At 41.5% G+C, this 26256-nt stretch overlaps 1 protein-coding gene across 1 annotated transcript; it reads right to left on the reverse strand.

Moving 5' to 3' along the window:
* Positions 1-12288: 12288 nt before the first annotated feature.
* Positions 12289-25329, reverse strand: LOC115150430 (citrate synthase, mitochondrial). Its single transcript, XM_029693715.1, has 11 exons — positions 25137-25329; positions 23499-23546; positions 23235-23342; positions 23047-23112; positions 19789-19920; positions 19248-19436; positions 18876-19075; positions 18575-18704; positions 14686-14787; positions 14247-14456; positions 12289-13910 (listed from the first exon to the last, which is right to left on the reverse strand). The coding sequence occupies exons 1-11, from the start codon at positions 25188-25190 to the stop codon at positions 13737-13739; spliced, it is 1413 nt and encodes a 470-aa protein (XP_029549575.1). The 5' UTR covers positions 25191-25329; the 3' UTR covers positions 12289-13736.
* Positions 25330-26256: the final 927 nt, after the last annotated feature.

Genomic DNA, 26256 nt, shown 5'->3' on the forward strand with positions numbered 1-26256 from the left:
GTGTGCAATGCCAGGGTTGTGGGATTGATTCCCACGGGGGGCCGGTACAAAATAAATATAAAAAAATAATGCATGAAATGAAAAGTATGAAATGTATGCATTCACTACTGTAAGTCGCTCTGGATAAGAGCGTCTGCTAAAATGTAAATGTAAAATGAACAAAAACGAATTAATGAGTCAGATGGTTAGCTTCTTACACAATTTAAGTGGGAGTGTCCAGACCTAGGACATGTTTCAGTAGAATTTTCTCCAACTCGACAGAAGTGAAGATGGCAGTTTATAGCCGGTGACTATCAGTGGATCTGACCGGGCAAAGTAATAAGAAGGCATGAAGCTGGCAGACGAAACTGTTTAATAACCTGTTAGGGATAGGGGGCAGTATTTTCACGGCCGGATAAAAAACGTACCCAATTTAATCTGGTTATTACTCCTGCCCAGAAACTAGAATATGCATATAATTAGTAGATTTGGATAGAAAACACCCTAAAGTTAATAAAACTGTTTGAATGGTGTCTGTGAGTATAACAGAACTCATATGGCAGGCCAAAACCTGAGAAGATTCTATATGGGAAGTGCCCTGTCTGACCATTTCTTGTCCTTCTATAGCCTCTTTATCGAAAATACAGGATCTCTGCTGTAACGTGACATTTTCTAAGGCTTTCATTGGCTCTCAGAAGGCGCCAGAATGTTGAATGATAGCTCTGCAGTCTCTGGGTGAAAAACAACAGGGGTTTTGGTGAGTGGTCCTTCTGAGAACAATGGCACTGGCGCGCGCGTGCATGTGACGACTCCATGTTTTACTTTCAGTGTTTCAACGGATACAACGTCTCCCGGTTGGAATATTATCGCTATTTTACTTGAAAAATCGCATAAAAATTGATTTTAAACAGCATTTGACATGCTTCGAAGTACGGTAATGGAATATTTTGAATTTTTTGGATAGTGACTTGAACGCACGAACAAAACGGAGCTATTTGGATATAACTATGGATTATTTGGAACCAAAACAACATTGGTTGTTGAAGTAGAAGTCCTGGGAGTGCATTCTGACGAAGAACAGCAAAGGTAATCCAATTTTTCTTATAGTAAATCTGAGTTTGGTGAGTGCCAAACTTGGCGGGTGTCAAAATAGCTAGCCGTGATGGCCAGGCTATATACTCAGAATATTGCAAAATGTGCTTTCACCGAAAAGCTATTTTAAAATCGGACACCGCGATTGCATAAAGGAGTTCTGTATCTATAATTCTTAAAATAATTGTTATGTTTTTTGTGAACGTTTATCGTGAGTAATTTAGTAAATTCACCGGAAGTTTGCGGTGGGAATGCTAGTTCTGAACATCACATGCTAATGTAAAAAGCTGTTTTTTTATATAAATATGAACTTGATTGAACAAAACATGCATGTATTGTATAACATAATGTCCTAGGAGTGTCATCTGATGAAGATCATCAAAGGTTAGTGCTGCATTTAGCTGTGGTTTTGGTTTTTGTGACATATATGCTAGCTTGAAAAATGGGTGTGTGATTATTTCTGGCTGGGTACTCTCCTGACATAATCTAATGTTTTGCTTTCGTTGTAAAGCCTTTTTGAAATCGGACAATGTGGTTAGATAAAGGAGAGTCTTATCTGTCAAATGGTGTAAAATAGTCATATGTTTGAGAAATTGAAATTATAGCATTTTTAAGGTTTTTCGTATTTCGCGCCAGGCGCTACCATTGGATATTGGCAAGGCGTTCCGCTGTCCATAAGAGGTTTACGTAACCGGCTAAAGAGTTATGGCATTTCATTCGATTTAGGCAAGGAGTCGAGCAATGTTAGCTTGCAAGCTGATTATCCTGTTACTAAAATTACATTAAAAATGTAATTCTGATGGCATCAGGCAGTTAGGTAGCACACATGCTTTACAGAACGTGTGTGTGTTGTGACCAACATTAGCTGAGCAACAATAGTGGAATCGGCGATTCGCCTTGATTTTGGCTCAATAGGCCTGGTATATTCCCACGTTCAAGGAGCTTTACATTTTTATGGGGTTATTTTGCCTAAAAACATGTATGCCTACCTATAAGCTCAGCCTAGCAAGAGTGGCCAAAAGGGTGTTTAGCATCCCCAGTGGCTCTGCAAGTGTGGAGAGCATATTCACCGCTGGCCTGCTCTTCTGACACCATCGCATGAGCCTGAAGCCAGACTGTCCAAACTCCTGTTTCTAAAAATGTATTCAAAGGCACTAAAGTCATTTTTCGTTTAGTTTGTATTTAATTCTAAGTAAGTCACAGCCTATAATGGAATGGCCCATACCATAACCCCACCGCCACCATGGGGCACTCTGTTCTCAACGTTGACATCAGCAAACTGCTCCATACACGCTGTCTGCTATCTGCCAGACAGTTGAAAACAGGATTCATCCGTGAAAAGCACACTTCACCAGCGCGACGCCGAACTGCAATCAGGTCAAGACCCTGGTGAGGATAACAACTTGAGCTTCCCTGATATGGTTTCTGACAGTTTGTGCATAAATTCTTCGGTTTTACAAAACCCACAGTTTCATCAGCTGTCCAGGTGGCTGGTCTCAGTCTATCCTGCAGGTGAAGAAGCCTGATGTGGAGGTCCTAGGCTGGTGTTGTTACATCTGATCTGCGGTTGTGAGGCCAGTTGGACATACTACCAAATTCTCAAAAATTATGTTGGAGGCGGTTTATGGTAGAGAAATTTACATTAAATTATCTTACAACAGCTCTGGTGGACATTTCTGCAGTCAGCATGCCAATTGCACACTCCATTGAAAATTGAGACATCTGTGGCATTGTGTTGTCACAAAACTGCACATTTTAGTGGCCTTTTATTGTCCCCAACACAAGGTGCACCTGTGTAATGATCATGCTGTTTAATCAGTTTCTTGATATGACACACCTGTCAGGTGGATGGATTGTCTGGCAATGGAGAAATGCTCACTAAGAGGGATGTAAACTAATTTGTGCACAAAATTGGAGAGAAATAAGCTTTTTGTGCATATGACAATTTTCTGGGATCTTTTATTTCAACTCATGAAATGTGGGACCAACACTTTACATGTTGCATTTATATTTTTGTTCAGTATATTTGGCATCGGTGAAATGGGCAGGTATGTAGGCATGTTCCCCATTCAGTTGTCAAAATGTGGGTTGAGACAAGCATGCATTGGCAGGCAAGCTGGAGAAGTGCGAGCAGGCCTGTGTATCAGCGCAATTTTGATGGCCAACTACAAGCTGAAAAAGTTTGAGTGTTTATTTACTATTCCCTCATTAGATTTGAGATCATCTCACTCTGGCTAACAGTTGTTGATGTGCATAGGCAACTGAGTGAGAGAGAGCATACCTTTCAATGGTTGTTTGATCAATTGGACTGTAAAGTTCCCAAATATAAGAGGACTCCTGTGGTAGTTACCTATTTGCAGAAATCCATTTAAGTGTATTTTGTGGCTTTTGGCGAGTGCTTTCTAATGATCTAAAGTCACGCTGTTGCCACTGCCTGTAAACATAGTCCAGATCAAGGTGAATGATGGCAAGCCTGTGTGGCAAATGGCTTATTTGCATATAGGCCTACTGTAACTCTGATTGGCTATGGCGCACCGGTCTGTGTAGACTGTGGTCCTGGACAAGACAGATGTTTTTTAATAGGCTTATTAACCGCAGTGTCTATTACCGTAATTTCCGGACTATTAAGCGCACCTGAATATAAGCCGCACCCACTGAATTAAAAAAATATATATTTTGAACATCAATAAGCCGCACATGTCTATAAGCCGCAGGTGCCTACCGGTACATTGAAACAAATGAACTTTACACAGGCTTTAACGAAACACGGTTTGTAACAAAAATAAATAGGCTTTAACGAAGCACGGCTTGTAACAAAAAATAAAAATTTTGCAGTAAACAGTAGCCTACCAAGAAAGTCATTGGTCACTATCTTCCTCCTCCTGTGCACTGAAACCACTGAAGTCATCTCCTTTGGTGTCGGAGTTGAATAGCCTCAGAATTGCTTCATCCGATATTGGATCGTTTTCATTGTCACTCTCGTCACTTTCATCCGGAGGCAAATCCCCCGCTGAGTCCTCTTCAACACGCAGCAGTCCAGCCTTTCGAAACCCGTTGATGATAGTGGATTTTTTGACAATGCTCCACGCTGTCAGGACCCACAAATTTGAAAGCAGGAAAAATCCATATATTAGCTGCGTCATTGTTTAAGCCGCGAAGTTCAAAGCGTGGGGAAAAAGTTGCGGCTTATAGTCCGGAATTTACGGTAGTTGTCCAAACACACCGCCACTTTCCCACTGTATATTGCTGTAGAATTTTCACAAATGCCTTACTCTAAGTCATTCCCAAACATTCTATAAATGTATGAAAACTACCATATTTAAGTGCTTGCTTAAAATCTAAAAAAGGTGTCATTCTTCCTGTGGGTGTACAGCAGGGGGGGGGTGGAGTATTTGATCCCCTGCTGATTTTGTATGTTTGCCCACTGACAAAGAAATGATCAGTCTATAATTTTAATGGTAGGTTTATTTGAACAGTGAGAGACAGAATAACAAAAATATCCAGAAAAACGCAAGTCAAAAATGTTATAAATTGATTTGCATTTTAATGAGGGAAATAAGTATTTGACCCCCTCTCAATCAGAAAGATTTCTGGCTGCCAGGTGTCTTTTATACAGGTAACGAGCTGAGATTAGGAGCACACTCTTAAAGGGAGTGCTCCTAATCTCAGTTTGTTACCTGTATAAAAGACACCTGTCCACAGAAGCAATCAATCAGATTCCAAACTCTCCACCATGGCCAAGACCAAAGAGCTCTCCAAGGATGTCAAGGACAAGATTGTAGACCTACACAAGGCTGGAATGGGCTACAAGACCATCGCCAAGCAAAGTGCCAAGGGTTAGAAGGTTGAGGGTTCGTAGACCACCGTGGACAAGAGTAGGGGTGGATAGATATCCTTTATAGTAAAAGCATTGCATGAATCTATCATCGTATTTGCAGGTCCGGAAAAAAATAGCCATTTATTCACATTTCATGTAATTTTACATATTAGCAGAATCTTTTTTTAATACAACACAAATTACAGGCTAAGAATAGACAGACGTAGGCCTTGGGTGTTCATTTCTTCATTGCCAAATCAGTATGTCTTGTTTGCAACTAAACTGGCCCTGTTTGCGAATAATTAAAACTGTGATCATTAGGAATCTGAGCATGGTACTTTCAAAAGTTAGTCCTACCTTTCCTCCCCCCTGTCAGAGTAGGACTACCGATGCAGAAAAACGTCAGCTTTAACTGCTGGATACTCTTCTTCCGGGGCTTAACACAACCAGAGGTCACAAGTGTTTCCCTAAAAGCTGTCTGGGTTTAAATCTCTATTGTACAGAAAGTGAATTGCTTAATCAATTGATAGTGACAGAATTGGATTACTTCCCAAGCAAAGTCAGCCTCTGAATGTCAAAGAAACAAAATAATGATATCCCCATGTGCATTGGAGTCACGTCTTTCGCGGGTATTTTACAGCTTGTTTCTAGCTTAAAGCATCACGGACCAAAACTCTGTTATAGATTACTTTATATAATCCGATCTGTTTTATTTTCTTCAAGAGCTTTAACAAGGGGTAGGCCAGTGCTTTTTGACATTTTTTAACTTGGCTGTGCTTCTCCAAGAATGCATTTCGTAGCCCATAGATCATTTGATTGAGACCACACTAAATAGCCTATAGGGCCAATTGATAGTGTGCCCAGCAAAGATCAGAGATGAGGGGTGGCATCAGGCACACATCGATATATAGCCTAATAAGCAACTCATTCTAAAACAGAGACATTTTGAAATGTAATCAATTACAAATTACACAATCCCCCCGGACTACGTTTAAAAAAAAATTAAAAATACTAAACCCTCCCCCTTGACTGAAATATTAAAAGCATGACCCTCCCCCATTTTCCTCCAGATTTTGATCCATCCCTAACTGACACAGATACAACTTTAATGCAATATTTTTGCTCATTTAATAATAGCTGTGAGTGGCTCTTAAAATATCATCTTGGGGTGGCACTGTGGAGGATGGATCACACCACCACGTACTGCCATGGGACTGCACCAGCTGGAAAGAAGTATTTGCCCCTTTCTAATTTTCTCCACTTTTGCATTTTTTTTTATACTGAATGTTATCAGAGCTTCAACCAAAACCTTATTCTAGAACATTCTTCCAAAAGTCTTGATGATCATCCAGGTGCTTCTTGACAAACTTGAGTCAACTTTTTAGACATGGGTACCATTATGCCTGGCGAAAACCAAAACACTGCATTCCAAAGTAATAACCTCTTCAATCTAAGCCTACTAGAAAGTGTGTGCCCTCAGGCCTGGAGGTAAGCAAAAGTCATTACGCTACCCAAGAATATTAAAGCCCCCTTTACTGGCTCAAATAGCTGAACAATAAGCCTGTTACCAACCCTTAGTAAACTTCTGGATTTTTTTTGTTGACCAGATACAATGCTATTTCACAGTAAACAAATTGACAAGACTTTTAGCATGCTTATAGAGAAGGACACAACAAGCACAGCACTTACACAAATGACTGATGATTGGCTGAGAGAAATTGATGATAAAATGATTGTGGGGCTGTCTTGTTTCACTTCAGTGCAGCTTGACGTTTACCGATCATAGTCTACTGGCTGGAAAAACGTACACTACCGTTCAAAAGTTTGGGGTCACTTAGAAATGTCCTTGTTTTCCATGAAAACATACATGAAATGAGTTGCAAAATGATTAGGAAATATATTACATTTTTATTTAACTAGGCAAGTCCGTTAAGAACAAATTCTTATTTTCAATGACGGCCTAGGAACAGTGGGTTAACTGCCTTGTTCAGGGGCAGAACGACAGATTTGTACCTTGTCAGCTCGGGGATTCGATTTTGCAATCTTTCGGTTATTAGTCCAATGCTCTAACCACGCCACCCCAATATGTTGACATGGTTATAAATAATGATTTTAAATTGAAATAATTGTGTCCTTCAAACTTTGCTTTCGTGAAAGAATCCTCCATTTGCAGCAATTACCACCTTGCAGACCTTTGGCATTCTAGTTATCAATTTGTTGAGGTTATCTGAAAATATTTAACCCCATGCTTCCTGAAGCACCTCCCACAAGTTGGATTGGCTTCATGTGCACTTCTTACGTACCATACGGTCAAGCAGCTCCCACAACAGATCAATAGGGTTGAGATCCGGTGACTGTGCTGGCCACTCCATTATAGACAGAATACCAGCGGACTGCTTCTTCCCTAAATAGTTATTGCTTTGTGTGGAGCAGTGCTTTGGGTCATTGTCCTGTTGTAGGAGGAAATTGGCTCCAATTAAGCCCTGTCCACAGGGTATGGAATTGGACTCCAAAGTGGAGTGATAGTCTTCCATCTTCAAGATCCCTTTTACACTGTACAAATCTCCCACTTTACGGCCACCAAGGCACCCCCAGACCATCACATTGCCTCCACCATGCTTGACAGATGGCGTCAAGCACTCCTCCAGCTTCTTTTCATTTTTTCTGCGTCTCACGAATGTTCTTCTTTGTGATCCGAACACCTCAAATTAGATTTGTCTGTCCAAAACACATTTTTCCAATCTTCCTCTGTCCAGTGTCTGTGGTCTTTTGCCCATATTAATCTTTTATTTTTATTGGCCAGTCTGAGATATGGCTTTTTCTTTGCAACTCTGCCTAGAAGGCCAGCATCCCAGAGTCACCTCTTCACTGTTGATGTTGAGACTGGTGTTTTGCGGGTACAATTTAATGAAGCTGCCAGTTGAGGTCTTGTGAGGCATCTGTTTCTCAAACTAGACACTCTAATGTACTTGTCCTCTTGCTCAGTTGTGCACCGGGGCTTCCCACTCTTTCTATTCTGGTTAGAGCCAGTTTGCGCTGTTCTGTGAAGGGAGTAGTACACAGCGTTGTACGAGATCTTCAGTTTCCTGGCAATTTCTCGCATGGAATAGCCTTCATTTCTCAAAACAAGGATAGACTGACGAGTTTCAGAAGAAAGTTATTTGTTTCTGGCCATTTTGAGCCTGTAATCAAACCCACAAATGCTGATGCTCCAGATACTCACCTAGTCTTAAGGACAGTTTTATTCCTCCTTTAATAAGCACAACAGTTTTCAGCTGTGCTAACATAATTGCAAAAGGGTTTTCTAATGATCACTTAGCCTTTTTAAAATGATAAACTTGGATTAGCTAACACAATGTGCCATTGGAACACAGGAGTGATGGTTGCTTATAATGGGCCTCTGTACATATTCCATTACAAATTAGCCGTTTCCAGCTACAATTGTCATTTACAACATTAATGGCTACACTGTATTTCTAATCAATTTGATGTTATTTTAATGGACAAAGAAATTGCTTTTCTTTCAAAAACAAGGACATTTCTAAGTGACCCCAAACTTTTGAATGGTAGTGTATGTGTTATGGCTTTACACCCCTGCTGTAATGTGGATAAAGAGTTACTTGTCTAACACAGAGGGTGTTCTTTAATGGAAGCCTCTCAAACATAATCCAGGTAGAATCAGGAATTCCCCAGGGTAGCTGTTTTGGCTCCTTACTTTTTTCAATCTTTACTAACGACATGCCACTGGCTTTAAGTAAAGCCATGAGGTTGAGCGGATGAGTTAGTTTCGGAATGGGTAGCAAGGAATAAGTTAGTCCTAAATATTTACAAAACTAAAAGCATTGTATTTGGGACAAATCATTCACTAAACCCTAAACCTGAACTACATCTCGTAATGAATGTGGATGTTGAGCAAGTTGAGGTGACTAAACTGCTTGGAGTAACCCTGGAATGTAAACTGTCATAGTCAAAACATATTGATACAACAGTTGCTAAGATGGGGAGAAGTCTGTCCATAAGTGCTTCTCTGCCTTCTAAACAACACTATCAACAAGGCAGGTCCTATAGGCCCTAGTTTTGTTGCACCTAGACTACTGTTCAGGAGTGTGGTCAGGTGCCACAAAGCGGGACTTGGGAAAATTGCAGTTGGCTCAGAACAGGGCAGCCGGCTGGTCCTTAAAAGTACACAGAGAGCTAACAATGACATGCATGTCTATCTCTAATAGCTCAAAGTGGAAGAGAGACTGACTTAATCACTACTTCTTTTTGTAAGTGGTGTTGACAAGTTGAATGTACCGAGCTGACTGTTTAAAATACTAGCACACAGCTCGGACACCCACGCATACCCAGCAAGACATGCCACTAGAGGTCTCTTCACAGTCCAAGTTCAGAACAGACTATGGGAGGCGCACAGGACTACATAGAGCCATGACGACATGGAACTCTATTCCACATCAGGTAACTGATGCAAGAAGTAGAATCAGATGTCTTTTTTTTTTTTAAGGTAAAAATACACCTTATAGAATAACGGGGACTGTGAAGAGACACACAAAGGTACAGACACATGCATACGCACACATTGTGATGTTGTATGGTGGTATTAAACATTTAGTATTGTAGATATGTAGTGGTTTAATAATGTTATGATGTACTGTTTTAGCTTTTGTTTATGTAATGTAAGCGCTTTAATAGGTTGGACCCCAGGCAGAGTAGCTGCTGCCTTTGCAGCAGCTAATGGGGATCCCTAATAAATACAAATACCAATGTTCAAGCATGGTGATGGTAGTGTGATGGTTTGGGGATGCTTTGCTGTCTCAGGACCTGGATGACTTGCCTTAATAGAAGGAACCATGAACTGTATCAGAGAATTCTACAGGAGATGGTCAGCCCATCTGTCTGAGCTGTAGCGCAGCTGGGTCATACAACAAGACAATGATCCAAAACACACAATCAAGTGTACATAAAAAGGGTTAAAAAGTAATACATAAGTTTTGGAATGGCCTAGCCAAAGTCCAGACCTAATCCTAATTGAGATGTGGCAGGACTTCGTTTGAAAACCAACAAATGTTGCTGAGTTAAAGTGGTTCTGCATGCAAGAGTGGGCCAAAATTCCTCCACAGCGATGTGGGAGACTGATCAACTACAGGAAGCATTTGGTTGCAGTCATTGCACCTAAAGGTGGCACAACCAGGTAAGCGTGTATTTAATTTGATTTTCTTTAACCTTTATTTAACTAGGCAAGTCAGTTAAGAACAAATTATTTACAATGACGGCCTACCAAAAGGCCTATTGCGGGGATGAGGGCTGGGATTAAAATAAAAAAAATACAATATAAATATAGGACAAAACACACATCGACAAGAGAGAACACAACATAAAGAGTGTAAGGAGGCAATTACTTTTTCACACAGAAGAATTGGGTGTTGCATAACTTTGTTAATGAAATAAATAAGTATACAGTGCATTTGGAAAGTGTAAACCCCTTGACTTATTCCACATTGTTACGTTACAGCCTTATTCTAAAATGTTTTAAATTACATTTTTTCCCCATCAATCTACACACAATGCCCCATAATGACAAAGCAAAAACAGGTTTTTAGACATGTATTTTTTTTATTTAACCAGGCAAGTCAGTTAAGAACAAATTCTTATTTACAATGACGGCCTACCGGGGAACAGTGGGTTAACTGCCTTGTTCAGGGGCAGAACGACACATTTTTACCATGTCAGCTCAGGGATTCGATCCAGCAACCTTTCGGTTACTGGCCCAACACTCTACCCACTAGGCTACCTACCGCCCCCCAATTTACTCAATTTATAATTGATCATGTATTATAAATAAACAAATACCTTACGTAAATAAGTATTCAGACCCTTTGCTATGAGATTGGAAATTGAGTTCAGGTGCATCCTGTTTCTATCGATCATCCTTGAGATATTTTTACAACTTGATTGACCTGTGGTAAATTCAACTGATTGGACGTGATTTGGAAAGGCACACACCTGTCTATATAAGGTCCCACAGTTGACAGTGCATGTCAGAGCAAAAACCAAGTCATGAAGTTGTAGGAATTGTATGTCGAGCTCCGAGACAGGATTGTGTTGTGGCACAGATCTGGGGAAGGATACCAAAAAATGTCTGCATCATTGAAGGTCCCCAAGAACACAGTGGCCTCCATTATTCTTAAATGGAAGAAGTTTGAATCCACCAAGACTATTCCTAGAGCTGGCCGCCCGGCCAAACTGAGCAATCGGGAGAAGAGGACCTTGGTCAGGGAGGTGACCAGGAACCCGATGGTCACTCTGATAGAGTTCTAGAGTTCCTCCGTGGAGATGGGAGAACCTTCCAGAAGGACAACCAGAAACCACCTCCAACAGTTTGAGAATTTGGCAGTACGTCCAACCAGCCTCATAACCGCAGACCACGTGTTACCACACCAGCCTAGGACCTCCACATCCGGCTTCTTCACCTGCGGAATCGTTTGAGACCAGCCACCCAGCCAGCTGATGAAACTGTGGGTTTGCACAACCGAAGAACTTCTCCACAAACTGTCAGAAACCATATCAGGGAAGCTCATCTGCCTGCTCGTCGTCCTCACCAAGGGTCTTGACCTGACTGCAGTTTGGCGTCGTAACCGACTTCATGGGCAAATGCTCAACTTAGATGGCAACTGGCATGCTGGAGAAGTGTGCTCTTTACGGATGAACCCTGGTTTCAACTGTACCGGGCAGACCACATGTCGTGTGGGTGAGCGGTTTGCTGATGTCAACATTGTAAACGGAGTGCCCCATGATGGCGGTGGGGTTATGGTACGGGCACAGGCATAAGCTACGGACAACAAGCACAATTGCATTTTATCAATGGCAATTTGAATGCACAGAGACATTGTTAGGGCACCTCGTGAGCCCATTTGTACCCACAGTTGCTACACATAGCGATTTTATATTTTGTATTTCCTGACCAAAGCACATTGATCTGTTGTTTATTTGTACTTCAGAAGAATCCAGTCTCTGTACTATAGGTGCATGAAATCTTGATTAGGCCAAAGGGAAGCAGAAACTTGAGTGCTGTGGAGAAATGTCTGGAACACTATTAATAACTGAGATGTCCTCAGAATACTCCAGCCAGCCAACACATATACAGAATGTGCTATACACAGCCTGCACTGTATAACATGAGGCTCTGCTCTGTGGTACCCCATTATGACCACACATTACTGTGTAGTCATTTAGCTGACACTCTTATCCAATGCACCTTCTAGAAATACATTCAGCTAAAGAATGTGAAACAACCACATCCCCATAAATGTTGTGATAGGCAGTTCATTGTGAATTTCTATTGTAGGAAAGAATGAGTTGTTGCAGTTACATAAACACCACAATCGGAGTATTCGACAGAGTAATTGCTAATAAAAACATTTATTGGACTTTGTTTCGTTTTCCATTTTCTCTCCCACATCCACTGTACAATCCCACTCTGCTACATTCAAGTTCAAATTCCTCCTTCACTTTACAATGATTTCACATCAGATGTATTTCTCTTTAAACCAGAATAACCTGAGGTTTGATTAAAACAGGATCAGAACAAACTTGTAAAACCTAAAATACATATATACTATGTGGGAAGGAATCAGCTGGGAAAAGACAGTGTAGGGGGCTGTTTGAAAACAAATTAAATTAATACCCAGGGGGTGGTGTTGGGCCCACTGTGCCCAATTGGAGTGTATTGGATAAGGTCTGCATTGAAACAGACTATTACAAACACATAAGGCCCCCCCTAACACTAGACCGGAGGGCAACCTTAAAACTAAACCAAGCAAATATGTATCTTAACAATCCAGTTTAACACAACCATTAGATTATTTTGTATGGTGTTTCAGATGTGTGCTTGCTTCATAAGCAACATGAGACATTTCAGTTGGACGTAGTAAAACCAGCAAACGTTCTAAAGCAAACATTTACAAAAAATTCTAAAAGTACATTGATTTAACGGGTCAAGTGTGCCATTAGTCAATGCTAGCCATCTCTTCAATTACATTAATTTTGCTGATAAAAAGAGAATTGATTGAGTTCAATTGATGTTTTAAGGTTGCCCTCAGGTCTTGAAGAAAAAGTCTAAAAGATGAATTCTCACACTCTTCCCCCCCACCCGAATCTGATAGAAAATATTTAAAATCAGTCAAAGTCCTTTCAGCTCGGGAAACAGTGCTGTCTTACCCTGTCTATCACTTTTCAAAACAACCTCCCTTCCCAAGAGAACAGATAAAGCCATTTGTGAAGCACTGTACAAAGCAACCTGCAGAGTATTCTGATTACCAGAGGTGCCATGGGGAATACTGCCAGAAAGAGGTAGAGGTGTAATAAGTGAACTCTGCCTTAATTGATAGCGGTGTGATCTCAGTCAGTGATGAAAGGGGCAGCAGTACCCTATTACTAATCTACCGACCCTGGTCATTTGCATACTGTACATATTCTAACCTGCTAGGCCAGATTAGAGTGGTTATATTACAGAAGGACCTTGCTTGCCATGGAGTGTTGTCTTTTGTTTTGGTATTTTGGATAATTCCGTCAGACAATGCGAGTGCCCCACATTTTAGAACCAAAAAATGGACATGATTTCTTTACAAAACCAAGTCATCTTCAATATCTCAAGACAACTACCATGGCTCAACGAAAGGACAAATATAACCTTTGTGTCACTGACTTGAACCGGCTAAATCCAGCAAAGGCCCTTTAATGTTTTCATAAGTGTACTATATATTTTGCATCCAACTCCCCTATTCCGCCCCCCTTTTGTTATTCTTTGTCCTCATCCTCCTCCTTCCCCTCTTCCTTTGATACTTCATCTTTACCCGGATTTGTTGGCCCCCACCAGGTTCATAAGTCCGTCCGTGCTCATGGATTTGGGGCGCTCCAGGGGGAAGCCCAGGGCTCGGCTCCAGATCAGCTGGGCCAGCACCCCCAGGGCTCGGGACACGCCGAACAGCACCGTGTAGTAGTTCATCTCTGTCATCCCATAGTACTGTTAGGACAGGAGAGAGGGAGGGGATGGAGGGTTAATTGCACAGAAGGTATTTAATTATTGCGCTCCCAATTGTGTGATATATAAGGGCTTTGCAGGAAGATAAGGGACAGCTCAAGTAGAGTAGAAGAGCGCCTAGACTTTTTTTTTTGTCTCACTGACAGTTCACTAAGATGGAACAAACTATGAAAAGAAGCTCAAATTAGACCTTTACATTTTCCTTTATCCCTTCAAGAGATGGAGGCCTTTCTTGTAACCTTCATGCAGTGTCCCTCCCAATCAGTTGAAAGTGTACTGCAATAGTTGGCTCCATCCTCCTGTAACCCCACCACTCACCTGCAGCAGCACTCCACTGTGGGCGTCCACATTGGGCCAGGGGTTCTTGGCCTTGCCCTGCTCCAGCAGCACGTTAGGCACGATCTTGTAGAGTTGGTGCACCAGTTTGAACATGGGGTCATCGGGCAGGTGCTTGAAGGCAAACTCCTGCTGGCAGGTGTACCTGGGGTCTGTCTTCCTCAGGACGGCATGGCCGTAACCTGGAACCACCTGAGAGAATGCAAACAGAAGGTCAAAAAGGTAGGATGAATATCTTTGAGGTTACATATTATTCCCCTTGCAACTTATTCTTCAAATGAAAACGTAAATGCATCCTTTCTTTTGTACACCTGTTCACTACACTTTTAGGTAGATGGAAACGTTTCCTTTGGGTTTCCTGACCTTGACTCATCCACCTCATTGACCCAACTTGGCATGCCCTCCAGTCCAGACCACTTACCCTTCCAGACTTGAGGGTGTTCCAGATGTAGTCTCTCATGGCCTCGTCAGACACCTCTCCTCCCATCTCCTTCTGCAGGGCCGTCAGCCATACCAGCACCTCCTACAAGGGGCATAGGTCAGAGGTAAGACAGGGGCTCAATCCAACCAAAACAAATCAGTGCTCTCATTCTCCATTTTCACTACTGAGCTTATTATAGTTCCATAGTCATCCTCTCTCTCCATTATGTTAAAGCCTTGCTTTGAATGAAAACAGATAATACCTTTAGATAAAGGTGTCTGCTAAATAGCACACATAGATATAAATACACACACAAACAACCATTCAAACATTTGGAGTCACTTAGAAATGTCCTTGTTTTTTAAAGAAAAGCATTTTTTGGCTATTAAAATAACATCAAATTGATCAGAAATACAGTGTAGACGTTGTAAATGACAATTGTAGCTGGAAATGGCTGATTTAATGGAATATCTACATAGGCGTACAGAGGCCAATTATCAGCAACCATCACTCCTGTGTTCTAATTGGCACGTTGTGTTGGCTAATCCAAGTTTATCATTTTAAAAAGGCTAATTGATCATTAGAAAACCCTTTTGCAATTATGTTAGCGTAGCTGACAACTGTTGAGCTGATTAAAGAAGCAATAAAACTGACCGCCTTAGGACTAGTTGAGTATCTGGAGCATCAGCATTTGTGAGTTCGAGTAAAGGCTCAAAATGGCCAGAAACAAAGACCTTTCTTCTGAAACTCGTCAGTCTATTATTGTTCTGAGAAATGAAGGCTATTCCATGCGAGAAATTGCCAAGAAACTGAAGATCTCGTACAACGCTTGTACTACTCCCTTCACAGAACAGAGCAAACTGGCTCTAACCAGAATAGAAAGAGGAGTGGGAAGCCCCGGTGCACAACTGAGCAAGAGGACAAGTACATTAGAGATCTAGTTTGAGAAACAGACGCCTCACAAGTCCTCAGCTGGCAGCTTCATTAAATAGTACCCGCAAAACACCAGTCTCAACGTCAACAGTGAAGAGGTCTAGGCAGAGTTGCAAAGAAAAAGCAATCTCTCAGACTGGCCAATAAAATAAATTATTAAGATGGGCAAAATACCACAGACACTGGACAGAGGAATATTGGAAAAAAGTGTTATGGACAGACGAATCTAAGTTTGAGGTGATCACAAAGAACATTCGTGAGACGCAGAAAAAATGAAAAGAGCTAGAGGAGTGCTTGACGCCATCTGTCAAGCATAGTGGAGGCAATGTGATGTTCTGGGGGTGCTTTGGTGGTGGTAAAGTGGGAGATTTGTACAGGATAAAGGGGATATTGAAGAAGGAAGGCTATCACTCCATTTTGCAAAGGCATGCCATACCCTGTGGACGGCGCTTAAAACTTCTTCAGGCTAGGGTCTTTTACTCCACTTCCTGTCTGACTGACGTGCCCAAAGTAAACTGCCTGTTACTCAGGCCCAGAAGCTAGGATATGTATTTACTTGGTAGCAGTGGACAGAAAACACTCTGAAGTTTCTAAAACTGTTAAAATAATGTCTGAGTATAACAGAACTGATATGGCAGGCGAAAACCCGAGGAAAATCCATCCGGAAATTATTTTTTTTGTGGTCAAAGGCCATTTCAGTGCTAGCCAATGGGAAATACAAATAGTTAGGACCCAGATTGCAGTTCCTATGGCTTCCACAAGATATCAGTCTTTAGAAAGGGTTTCGGGCTTGTTTTTTGAAAAATGAGCAAGTAGTTTCAAGAACTAAAAGGTGTCTCTCATTAGAAAAGTAGTCTTGTTGGCACGTGAATGAGGTGCGCCCTCTTCGTTATTTATCTTCCCTATTGAACATACTATTCTCCATCTTAAATATCATTGTTTATTTATATATTAGAGTACCTGAGGATTAATTAGAAACATCGTTTGACTTGTTTGGATGAACTTTACCGGAAACTTTTTGGATTCGTTTGTATGCATGTTGATTGAGTAGATTACTGAGATCATTGGCACCAACTAAACAGACTTTTTTGGATATAAAGAAGGACTTTATTGAACAAAACGACCATTCATTGTGTAGCTGGGACCCTTGGGATTGCAAACAGAGGAAGATCTTCAAAAGGTAAGTGATTTATTTCATCGCTATTTGTGATTTTGTGACACCTGTGCTGGTTGAAAAAGTTTGTGGGGCGCTGTCCTCAGATAATCGCATGGTATGCTTTCGCCGTAAAGCCTTTGAAATCTGACAACGCGGTTGGATTAACAACAAGTTAAGCTTTTAAATGATGTATGACACTTGTATTTTCATGAATGTTTAATATTATGATTTTTGTATTTTGAATTTCGCACTCTGCAATTTCACCAGATGTTGTCGTAGGTGTCCCACTAGCGGTTCATGTGCCAAGAGGTTGTGTGCCTTGAATTCCAAATAAATCACTGACATTGTCACCAGCAAAGCACCCCCACACCATTACACCTCCTTCTCCATGCTTCACGGTGGGAACAACAAATGCGGAGATCATCTGTTCACCTACTCTGAACGAAGACACGGCGGTTGGAACGAAAAATCTCAAATTTGGACTTATCAGACCAAAGGACAGATTTCCACCGGTCTTATGCCCATTGCTTGCATTTCTTGGCCCAAGCAAGTTTCTTCTTATTATTGGTGTCCTTTAGCAGTGGTTTCTTTGCAGCAATTCGACCATGAAGGCCTGATTCACGCATTTTCCTCTTAACAATTTATGTTGAGATGTATCTTGTTTGGGCCGCAATTTCTGAGGCTGGTAACTCTAGTGAACTTATCCTCTGCAGCAGAGGTAACTGTGGGTCTTCCTTTTCTGTGGCAGTCCTCATGAGAGCCAATTTCGTCATAGCGCTTCATGGTTTTTGCAACTGCACTTGAAGAAACTTTCAAAGTTCTTAAATTTCCGCATTAAAGTAATGGACTGTCATTTCTCTTTGCTTATGGACTTCCTATTTTACCAAATAGGGCTATGTTCTATATACCCTACCTTTTCACAACACAACTGATTGGCTCAAACGCATTAAGGAGAAAATTAATTTCACAAATGAACTTTTAAGAAGGCACACCTGTTAATTGAAATGCATTACAGGTGACTACATCATGAAGCTGGTCGAGAGAATGCCAAGAGTGTACAATGCTGTCATCAAGGCAAAGGGTGGCTACTTTGAAGAACCTCATATAAAATATGTTTTGGTTACTACATGATTCCATATATGTTATTTCATAGTATTGATGTCTTCACTATTATTCTACAATGTAGAAAATAGTCTAAATAAAGAAAAACCTTGGAATGAGTAGGTGTTTCCAAACTTTTGACTGGTACTCTGTGTGTACCGAGTGTACAAAACATTAGGAACACCTGCTCTTTCCATGACAGACTGACCAGGTGAATGCTATGATCCCTTAATTATTAAATCCACTTCAATCAGTGTAGATGAAGGAGAGGAGAAAGGTTAAAGAAGGATTTTTAAGCATTGAGACATGGATTGTGTATGTGTGCCATTCCAAGGGTGAATGGGCAAGACAAAAAATGTAAGTGCCTTTATAGGGGGTATGGTAATAGGTCCCACGCACACCAGTTTGAGTGTGTCAAGATCTGCAACGCGGCTGTGTTTTTCACGCTCAATAGTTTTCCGTGTGCATGAAGAATCCAGACAATTTGACAACTGTGGGAAGCATTGGAGTCAACATGGGCCAGCATCCCTGTGGAATGCTTTCGACACCTTGTAGAGTCCATTCCCCGACAAATTCAGGCCATTCTGAGGGCAAAAGGGGGTGCAATTCAATATTAGGAAGGTGTTCCTAATGTTTTGTACACTCAGTTTTCAGTATATTTACACACATGTTAACTTTGACATTAGCATCCATACACACCTGGTTAGCCAGTCCATGAAGGGGTCCGGCCAATCCGTTCATAGCTGCGCTGAAGGACAGGTAGGGGTCAGACAGGGCACTGCCTACTAAGTGGCTGGTGTGGGCACTCACATTACCACCCTCATGGTCACTATAGCAAAGGAGAAAAGGGGAGTGAATGAGTGATAAGCCACATAGCTGCATTGTGCAATGACAGAGCAGGATCTGAATATGCACACCCTAAAGTTACCACGGTAGAGACTAATGGATGATAAACTTAGAAAAAATGATTATGAATGAAGTAGCACTCTATAAAACTGACCTGTGGATGGTGAGGTACAGGCGCATGAGCTCAGTGAACGTGGCATCGCTGTAGCCCAGCATGTTGGTGAAGTTGTGGGACCAGTCCAGACTGGAGTCGATGGCGCCGATGCTGCTGCCCTCGCGGTAAAGGTTGCGGTAAATCTTGGCCGCAACGCATGGCAGTTTAGCGATCAGATCCATGGAGTCTTCATAGACAAACTGAGAGAAGAGAATCATTTTCATGTCAATAGTGTAACCAGAAAGGCGGCACTCTTTCAACAGATCAGTTAACACATTTGTTCAGATTCCACCATCTTGACTTCTTATAACTGTGGCGCATTGACATTTTGCTACTGTTCAACATTCTTTAGGGTATGTTTCCTGAGCTCACCTCCCAGTACATGGCCTTGTTGACTCCCTCGGAGTAGGCCCGGGCGAAGCTACTCTCACTGTTCAGAGCTGTGATGGCGGAGCTGAACTGAGACATGGGGTGGAGGTTGGTGGGGAAGTTATCAAGCATGGTGACCACGTGGGAGGGAAGAGCTGCACGCTTTGCCCACTCCTTGGACAGCCAGTTCACCTGGGGACAGACAATACACAGAATAGGTTCATTGGTTCATTGGTCAAGCTATGCACAACAAACGTAATGTATTAAGCCCTTACAATCACACAGGGCCTCTGAATATAGTTTTGTATGCAAAATATAGTCCGTCACTAAACCAAAATGGAAGCAAACCTCCTCCCAGAGATAAGATCAAGAGCTATTGTCTGTGGTTAAGCTTTATGTTGTGGTTTATGGTATATGGGTCAACCTTTTTTATTGAATATATACATAATGTGATCTGTACCATTATGCAAAGGGTTGTTGTAACAACATTTAAGCTGCTGTGCCATACTCTCTCTCCATAATGAGTTACCTAGCTAACACTCACCTGTTCCTCCGTGGGCACCTGGCCTGTCACCAGCAGCCAGAACAGACCTTCAGGCAGGGGCTCGGCACCTCCTGGAGCCTTGGGCAACAGCTGCTGGCACTCCGGAATGCTGTAGCCACGGAAACGAATCCCCTAAAAAACATATTTTAAAGAAATGATATCTACACTCCCCTCCATATGTATTTGTAAAATGTTAAGCATTTCTTTGTGTGGGGGGTGGGCTCTATACCCATAATTTTCATACATATGTTTAACAGTTTAGAAATGACAGCACTTATGTATCAAAGTATTCCAAATATTAGTATTTGGTCCCATATTCCTTGCACGTAATGACTACATCAAGATTGTGACTCTACAAACTCGTTGGATGCATTTGCAGTTTGTTTTGCCCATAGTAACTGAATGATAACTGAAGCAAACTTCTTTATAAGTGAGTAGATAAGATGTTTCTAAAGACTTCTAAATTATTCCTGATAATGCCAGGATTAAGAAAAATCATGAACAATGATGAGTGAGAAAGTTAGAGAGGCTACAACAAAACATGCTTACCTCTCACCATTACCAATAACAGGGGAGGTATGATCTTTATGCCTCTAACTTCCACACTCATTATCCATAATCCTGGTAGCAGCCACATGAATGTAGAAGTGTACAGAAACATCTTCTATTCTTACTTACAATAAAAGTGCCTCTCAAAATACATAATTCACCATTCAGTTCCTATTGGGCAAAAAATTGTCCAAAACTAACCGCAAATGCAGCCGACAAGTTTGTAGAGACACTCTTGATGTAGTCATTGCGTGCACGAAATGGTGGGACCAAAAATAAAAAAATAAAAATAAAATGTTTGCATCTTTTTTAATAATGCACTTACAGTTGAAGTCGGAAGTTTACATACACTTTGGTTGGAGTCATTAAAACTCGTTTTTCAACCACTCCACAAATTTCTTGTTAACAAACTATAGTTTTGGCAAGTCGGTTAGGACACAAGTAATTTTTCCAACAATTGTTTACAGACAGATTATTTCACGTATAATTCACTGTATCACAATTCCAGTGGGTCAGAAGTTTACATACACTAAGTTGACTTTGCCTTTAAACAGCATGGAAAATTACAGAAAAATATGTCATGGCTTTAGAAACTTCTGACAGGCTAATTGACATCATTAGAGTCAATTGGAGGTGTACCTGTGGATGTATTTCAAGGCCTACCTTCAAACTCAGTGCCTCTATGCTTGACATCATGGGAAAATCAAAACAAATCAACCAAGACCTCAGAAAAAAAATTGTAGACCTCCACAAGTTTGGTTCATCCTTGGGAGCAATTTCCAAACGCCTGAAGGTACCACGTTCATCTGTACAAACAATAGTACACAAGTATAAACAACATGGGACCACGCAGCCGTCGTACCGCTCAGGAAGGAGACGCGTTCTGACTCCTAGAGATGAACGTACTTTGGTGTGAAAAGTGAAAATCAATCCCAGAATAACAGCAAAGGACCTTGTGAAGATGCTGGAGGAAACAGGTACAAAAGTATCTATATCCACAGTAAAACGAGTCCTATATCGACATAACCTGAAAGGCCGCTCAGCAAGGAAGAAGCCACTGCTCCAAAACCGCCATAAAAAAGCCAGACTACGGTTTGCAACTGCACATGGGGACAAATATCATACTTTTTGGAGAAATGTCCTCTGGTCTGATGAAACAAAAATAGAACCGTTCGGCCATAATGACCATCATTATGTTTGGAGGAAAAAGGGGGAGGCTTGCAAGCCGATCCCAACCATGAAGCACGGGGGTGGCAGCATCATGTTGTGGGGGTGCTTTGCTGCAGGAGGGACAGTTGCACCTCACAAAATAGATGGCATCATGAGGAAAGGAACATTATGTGGATATATTGAAGCAACATCTCAAGACATCAGTCAGGAAGTTAAAGCTTGGTCGCAAATGGGTCTTCCAAATGGACAATGACCCTAAGCATACTTCCAAAGTTGTGGAAAAATGGCTTAAGGACAACAAAGTCAAGGTATTGGAATGGCCATCACAAAGACCTGACCTCAATCCTATAGAAAATTTGTGGGCAGAACTGAAAAAGCGTGTGCGAGCAAGAAGGCCTACAAACCTGACTCAGTTACACCAGCTCTGTCAGGAGGAATGGGCCAAAATGCACCCAACTAATTGTGGGAAGCTTGTGGAAGCCTACCCGAAACATTTGACCCAAGTTAAACAATTTAAAGGCAATGCTACCAAATACTAATTGAGTGTATGTAAACTTCTGACCCACTGAGAATGTGATGAAAGAAATAAAAGCTGAAATAAATAATTCTGTGTGTGTATATCAGATTAAAACATACATAATTTATGACGAAATAAAGAAAATGTTTTGTGCCTCAATGGCATATATACACTGGGTGCATTTGCATGCATTAATACATAGGGATGCAACTACCAAAAACTTCACTCAGTCTGTTTTATTCAAATACCTTTGACCCCACATTGACTTTACATAACCCATAGGCCCTATGTCACATGACTTGTCTTATGACTTTTAAGCCAATTTCCATAAGTGGTGCTGAAATGGCTGCAAAATATCACCTTCCTTATTCTCAGCTAATGTAAGCTGATGAGTATGGTGGGACTTAAGGTCAAGTCACAGTTTAAGTAGCTAGTTGTCTAGCTTTATTTAGTTACATTTCATTTAGTACTATCCAATTAATTCGCATTCTGCCATCTCCCTCAGGGGAGTACTAATCAAGTGTGGAAATCATTCTCTTTCAAAACAATTCTCTTCAGCTCAGCCACGGGAAATTAATCACTAAAGGGCATGCCTCAATTTTATGTCATCAAGGCCAGGGGTTGGCAACAGGTAATTTTTTTGTTCGTTTTTGGTTAATAAAAAAATCCATCAAAAAATGTGTTTAATATTGGAAGTCTGTTCCCAAGTATTCACACAAATTCGAAAAAAGTTACTTATGTGATCGTGTCTCAATGTAATCAAAGTATGAAATTATTTTGGCTTAGTTGTCATCAATTTGCAGTGTGCAAATGATTATAATTGTGTTCCGGCCCACCGACCATCCAATCAAACAAAGATCAGCCTACAGCTGAATCTAGTTGCCTACCCCCCTAAGTATAAACAATCTAAGATACCAACAAGCAACTGAAAATGGCTAAAATTCCCAATCTATCCCCCTACCTGATACTGAGCTTGCATTCAGTTCTCTGTCCAGGGGCTTTCCCTGCACAGACCAACTCACCTCATCTGCATCCAGCACTGAGGTCTCATACACCAGGCCCTTCATACCTCTCATCCCACCGTAGATCTGTAAAGACAAGGACACACACACACAACATCAACAGCTACCATATTCACACTACAACTGGCACTGAAAGGGGTACGTCTATAATGTAGAATGTTTACAAATGACAGTTGAACTGAATGTACCATATCCACAGTGATTGAGCCGATGTTGGTCTTGCCATACTGCGTTTTGAAATTCTTAATCCTACTCTGTTCTTTAGGGACGAGATCCGAAAGCACATCTCTCAGGTTCTGCAACGGCACGGAGAAAAATACAATGCGTCACAGTTAGAAAGACAACCCATTTATGAGGGCCACTCAGTTCAAAACATCACAGCACTGCTAGGTAAAACGCATATGTGTGTAAATCAAATTGAAAAATGAAGGAGGTCCAGTTAGAGTACTTACTGTTGATGTAGTGGCATTTCTGGAAGCGGCGAAGAGACATGCTGTGCTCTGAGAGGCACAGGAAGGGGTGTCGAGAGAGGCAATCAGTCAAAACAGGTTGAATCTCCGACATGTATCACAGACAGGCAGTCATCAGAGAAAGTTTCAAGTTTCAATAATCAGAGGGGCATTAGTCCTCACTTTAAAACATCAGCAAGCCACAATGCACTGCAAAGTATCCCCAACAATGACCTAGACTGCATCCCTAGCAATGACCTAGGCTGCATCTCTAACCATGACCTAGGCTGCATCCCTAACCATGACCTAGGCTGCATCCCTAACCATGACCTAGGCTGCATCCCTAACCATGACCTAGGCTGCATCCCTAACCATGACCTAGGCTGCATCCCTAACCATGACCTAGGCTGCATCACTAACAACGACCTACCGTAACCTGTGCCCCTAATGATGACCTAGCCTACCTAATCACTGCAGGAGAGAAACTGAAGTGTGCGTTCCATGACAAAGGATAACAAACAGAAAATTGCTGAACGATAGACGTGTGCAGTGGCAAATAGGCCTACATATGCCAATGCATTTATGTATACTAACAGAACTGATTCAGTCAAAGCATTGCTCACAGCACTGTGTCTAAAGATCATCCATGTTGTAAGTGTTTTAAGGCCATAAGGACAGAACCACATTTTTTTAAACCTCAAATCAGAATGTACAGAGATCTGACCTTGGATTGACAGAATAATAAAGCTTTGCCCAACTGGAAACAAGATGCCTTCACACAATCAAGAAATATTAGAAAGGTTTTGTAGCCTGTACAATTCACTCAAATGCAACTATTCTAACGTTATGTGCTGCTAGCTATGTGTTCCAGCTAATCAAACATGGCTATTCCTCTTTTGCTTTGCATGCAAGAGATGCCTTTTCCAGAAGAGTTAGAGCCAACGAAAGACTGTAATTTGCCTCCTGCTGTGAGTAACATTGTGGGAATGAAGCTGCATTGCAAGATATGGTAACCTACTTTATAGTTGGTTACTAGTATTTGCCTAAAACCTACAGTAGTGTACAAGCAACTGACGTTGGACAGTCAGTATCTGATTTAATCAACTCTGAGTCCTTAGCACAATATCAAAGCAGTTAAGGCCCACATAAGTACGATACAGTATCATCTAGCTAGATGTCTTTGTTTTTTATAATTATCAAACTAAAACTGGAGGTAGGGGGCGAGCTAGCCAACTATAGTGTGCTAGTTCGCTGGGTAGCGACGAAACTCAAGCCTAGACATTTAGCTAATTCATGTTATCAAAGACGGTAGCTACTGTACACATTACCGTGCTAGCTACATCGTTTAGCTGGCTAGCTTCATAGTTTAGTCTACGGTACATAGCTTAACGTTAGCTGGCTAACTAGTGAAACATAACGTTAGTTGGATTTGGCTACCTGAATGTGAACTTGTTCTAACGTTAGCTGCTTAATTATCTACACATCACTTAGCTAAGGCCCACAGTCTTAATAGTTCGATAGCTAAATGCTAACTTCATGTTTGTTCTTATTGGCAAGTGGCTAACCAAAGTTTTAGCATGCTAGCTAACGTTATGGCATGGGGCGGGACAATGCAGCGCCCATATCCTTTATCGGTCTCACCTTCGTTGAATTTAAGAGCTTCGGGGTAAACCTGTAGGCGGACAGTAGGGACATGGTGAATGTGACGAGTTTGTGTTGGTCAATTCTGACTGTGCTGGTAAAAATCCCCAGTACCTCGTTGAAGGTGCCCCTCCCGAGTTTGATGGTAGGTGAAGGTTGAGAGAGGAACAGGCCAACATAGGAGATTGGCCGGGAAAAGGCATGGTTTGGGTGACGTACATACCCATAATCTGCCTGTGGGTGGGTGTCTGGCTGAATCTAACGCCAAGGATTTTAAATTAAATTGCCGAAAGTGTGATCAACGACATGAGCTTGTAAGTGTAACATTAAAATGTTATAAAACACAATGACTTAAAGATACATTATTAAGAAATTGCTCCGCCATTTCCCGGTTGGTAACATTCTAATTGCCTCATTTCAGTTTGTCACAAAACAAACTATAGGCCCCAAGTATAGTGTAGAGAATCATTGCACCAGCTAAACAGCTTTGAAATATCTCTTCCATAGCCAAAAATATTGTATTTTTCAGCTGGTGTACAAAACCGAAAGTATCGGACACAAAAACCTAACTTAAAAACAGGGAGGCATGGAAATAGCAGACCAGATTTACTGCTTCTTGGAGACTTGCTTTCGCTTACAATGACAGCTCTATACCTCACATTTATGTGAATTGTCGGGTCGCCCAAAAAGTTTGTCTGATTAGTTATGTCTTAATACAAACCCACTGTGTGTAATGGTCTTCCCTGTGGCTCAGTTGGTAGAGCATGGTGTTTGCAACGCAGCATGGTGTTTGCAACGCAGCATGGTGTTTGCAACGCAGCATGGTGTTTGCAACGCAGCATGGTGTTTGCAACGCAGCATGGTGTTTGCAACGCAGCATGGTGTTTGCAACGCAGCATGGTGTTTGCAACGCAGCATGGTGTTTGCAACGCAGCATGGTGTTTGCAACGCAGCATGGTGTTTGCAACGCAGCATGGTGTGTGCAACGCCAGGGTTGTGGGTTCGATTCCCACGGGGGACCAGTACAAAAAAATGAAATGAAATGTAAGTCGCTCTGGATAAGAGCGTCCTAAATGACTAAAATGTAATGCAACACTAAAACACACTGAAAAACAACAAC

This window comes from Salmo trutta, chromosome 16, assembly GCF_901001165.1.
Source record: "Salmo trutta chromosome 16, fSalTru1.1, whole genome shotgun sequence".
Lineage (NCBI taxonomy): Eukaryota > Metazoa > Chordata > Actinopteri > Salmoniformes > Salmonidae > Salmo > Salmo trutta.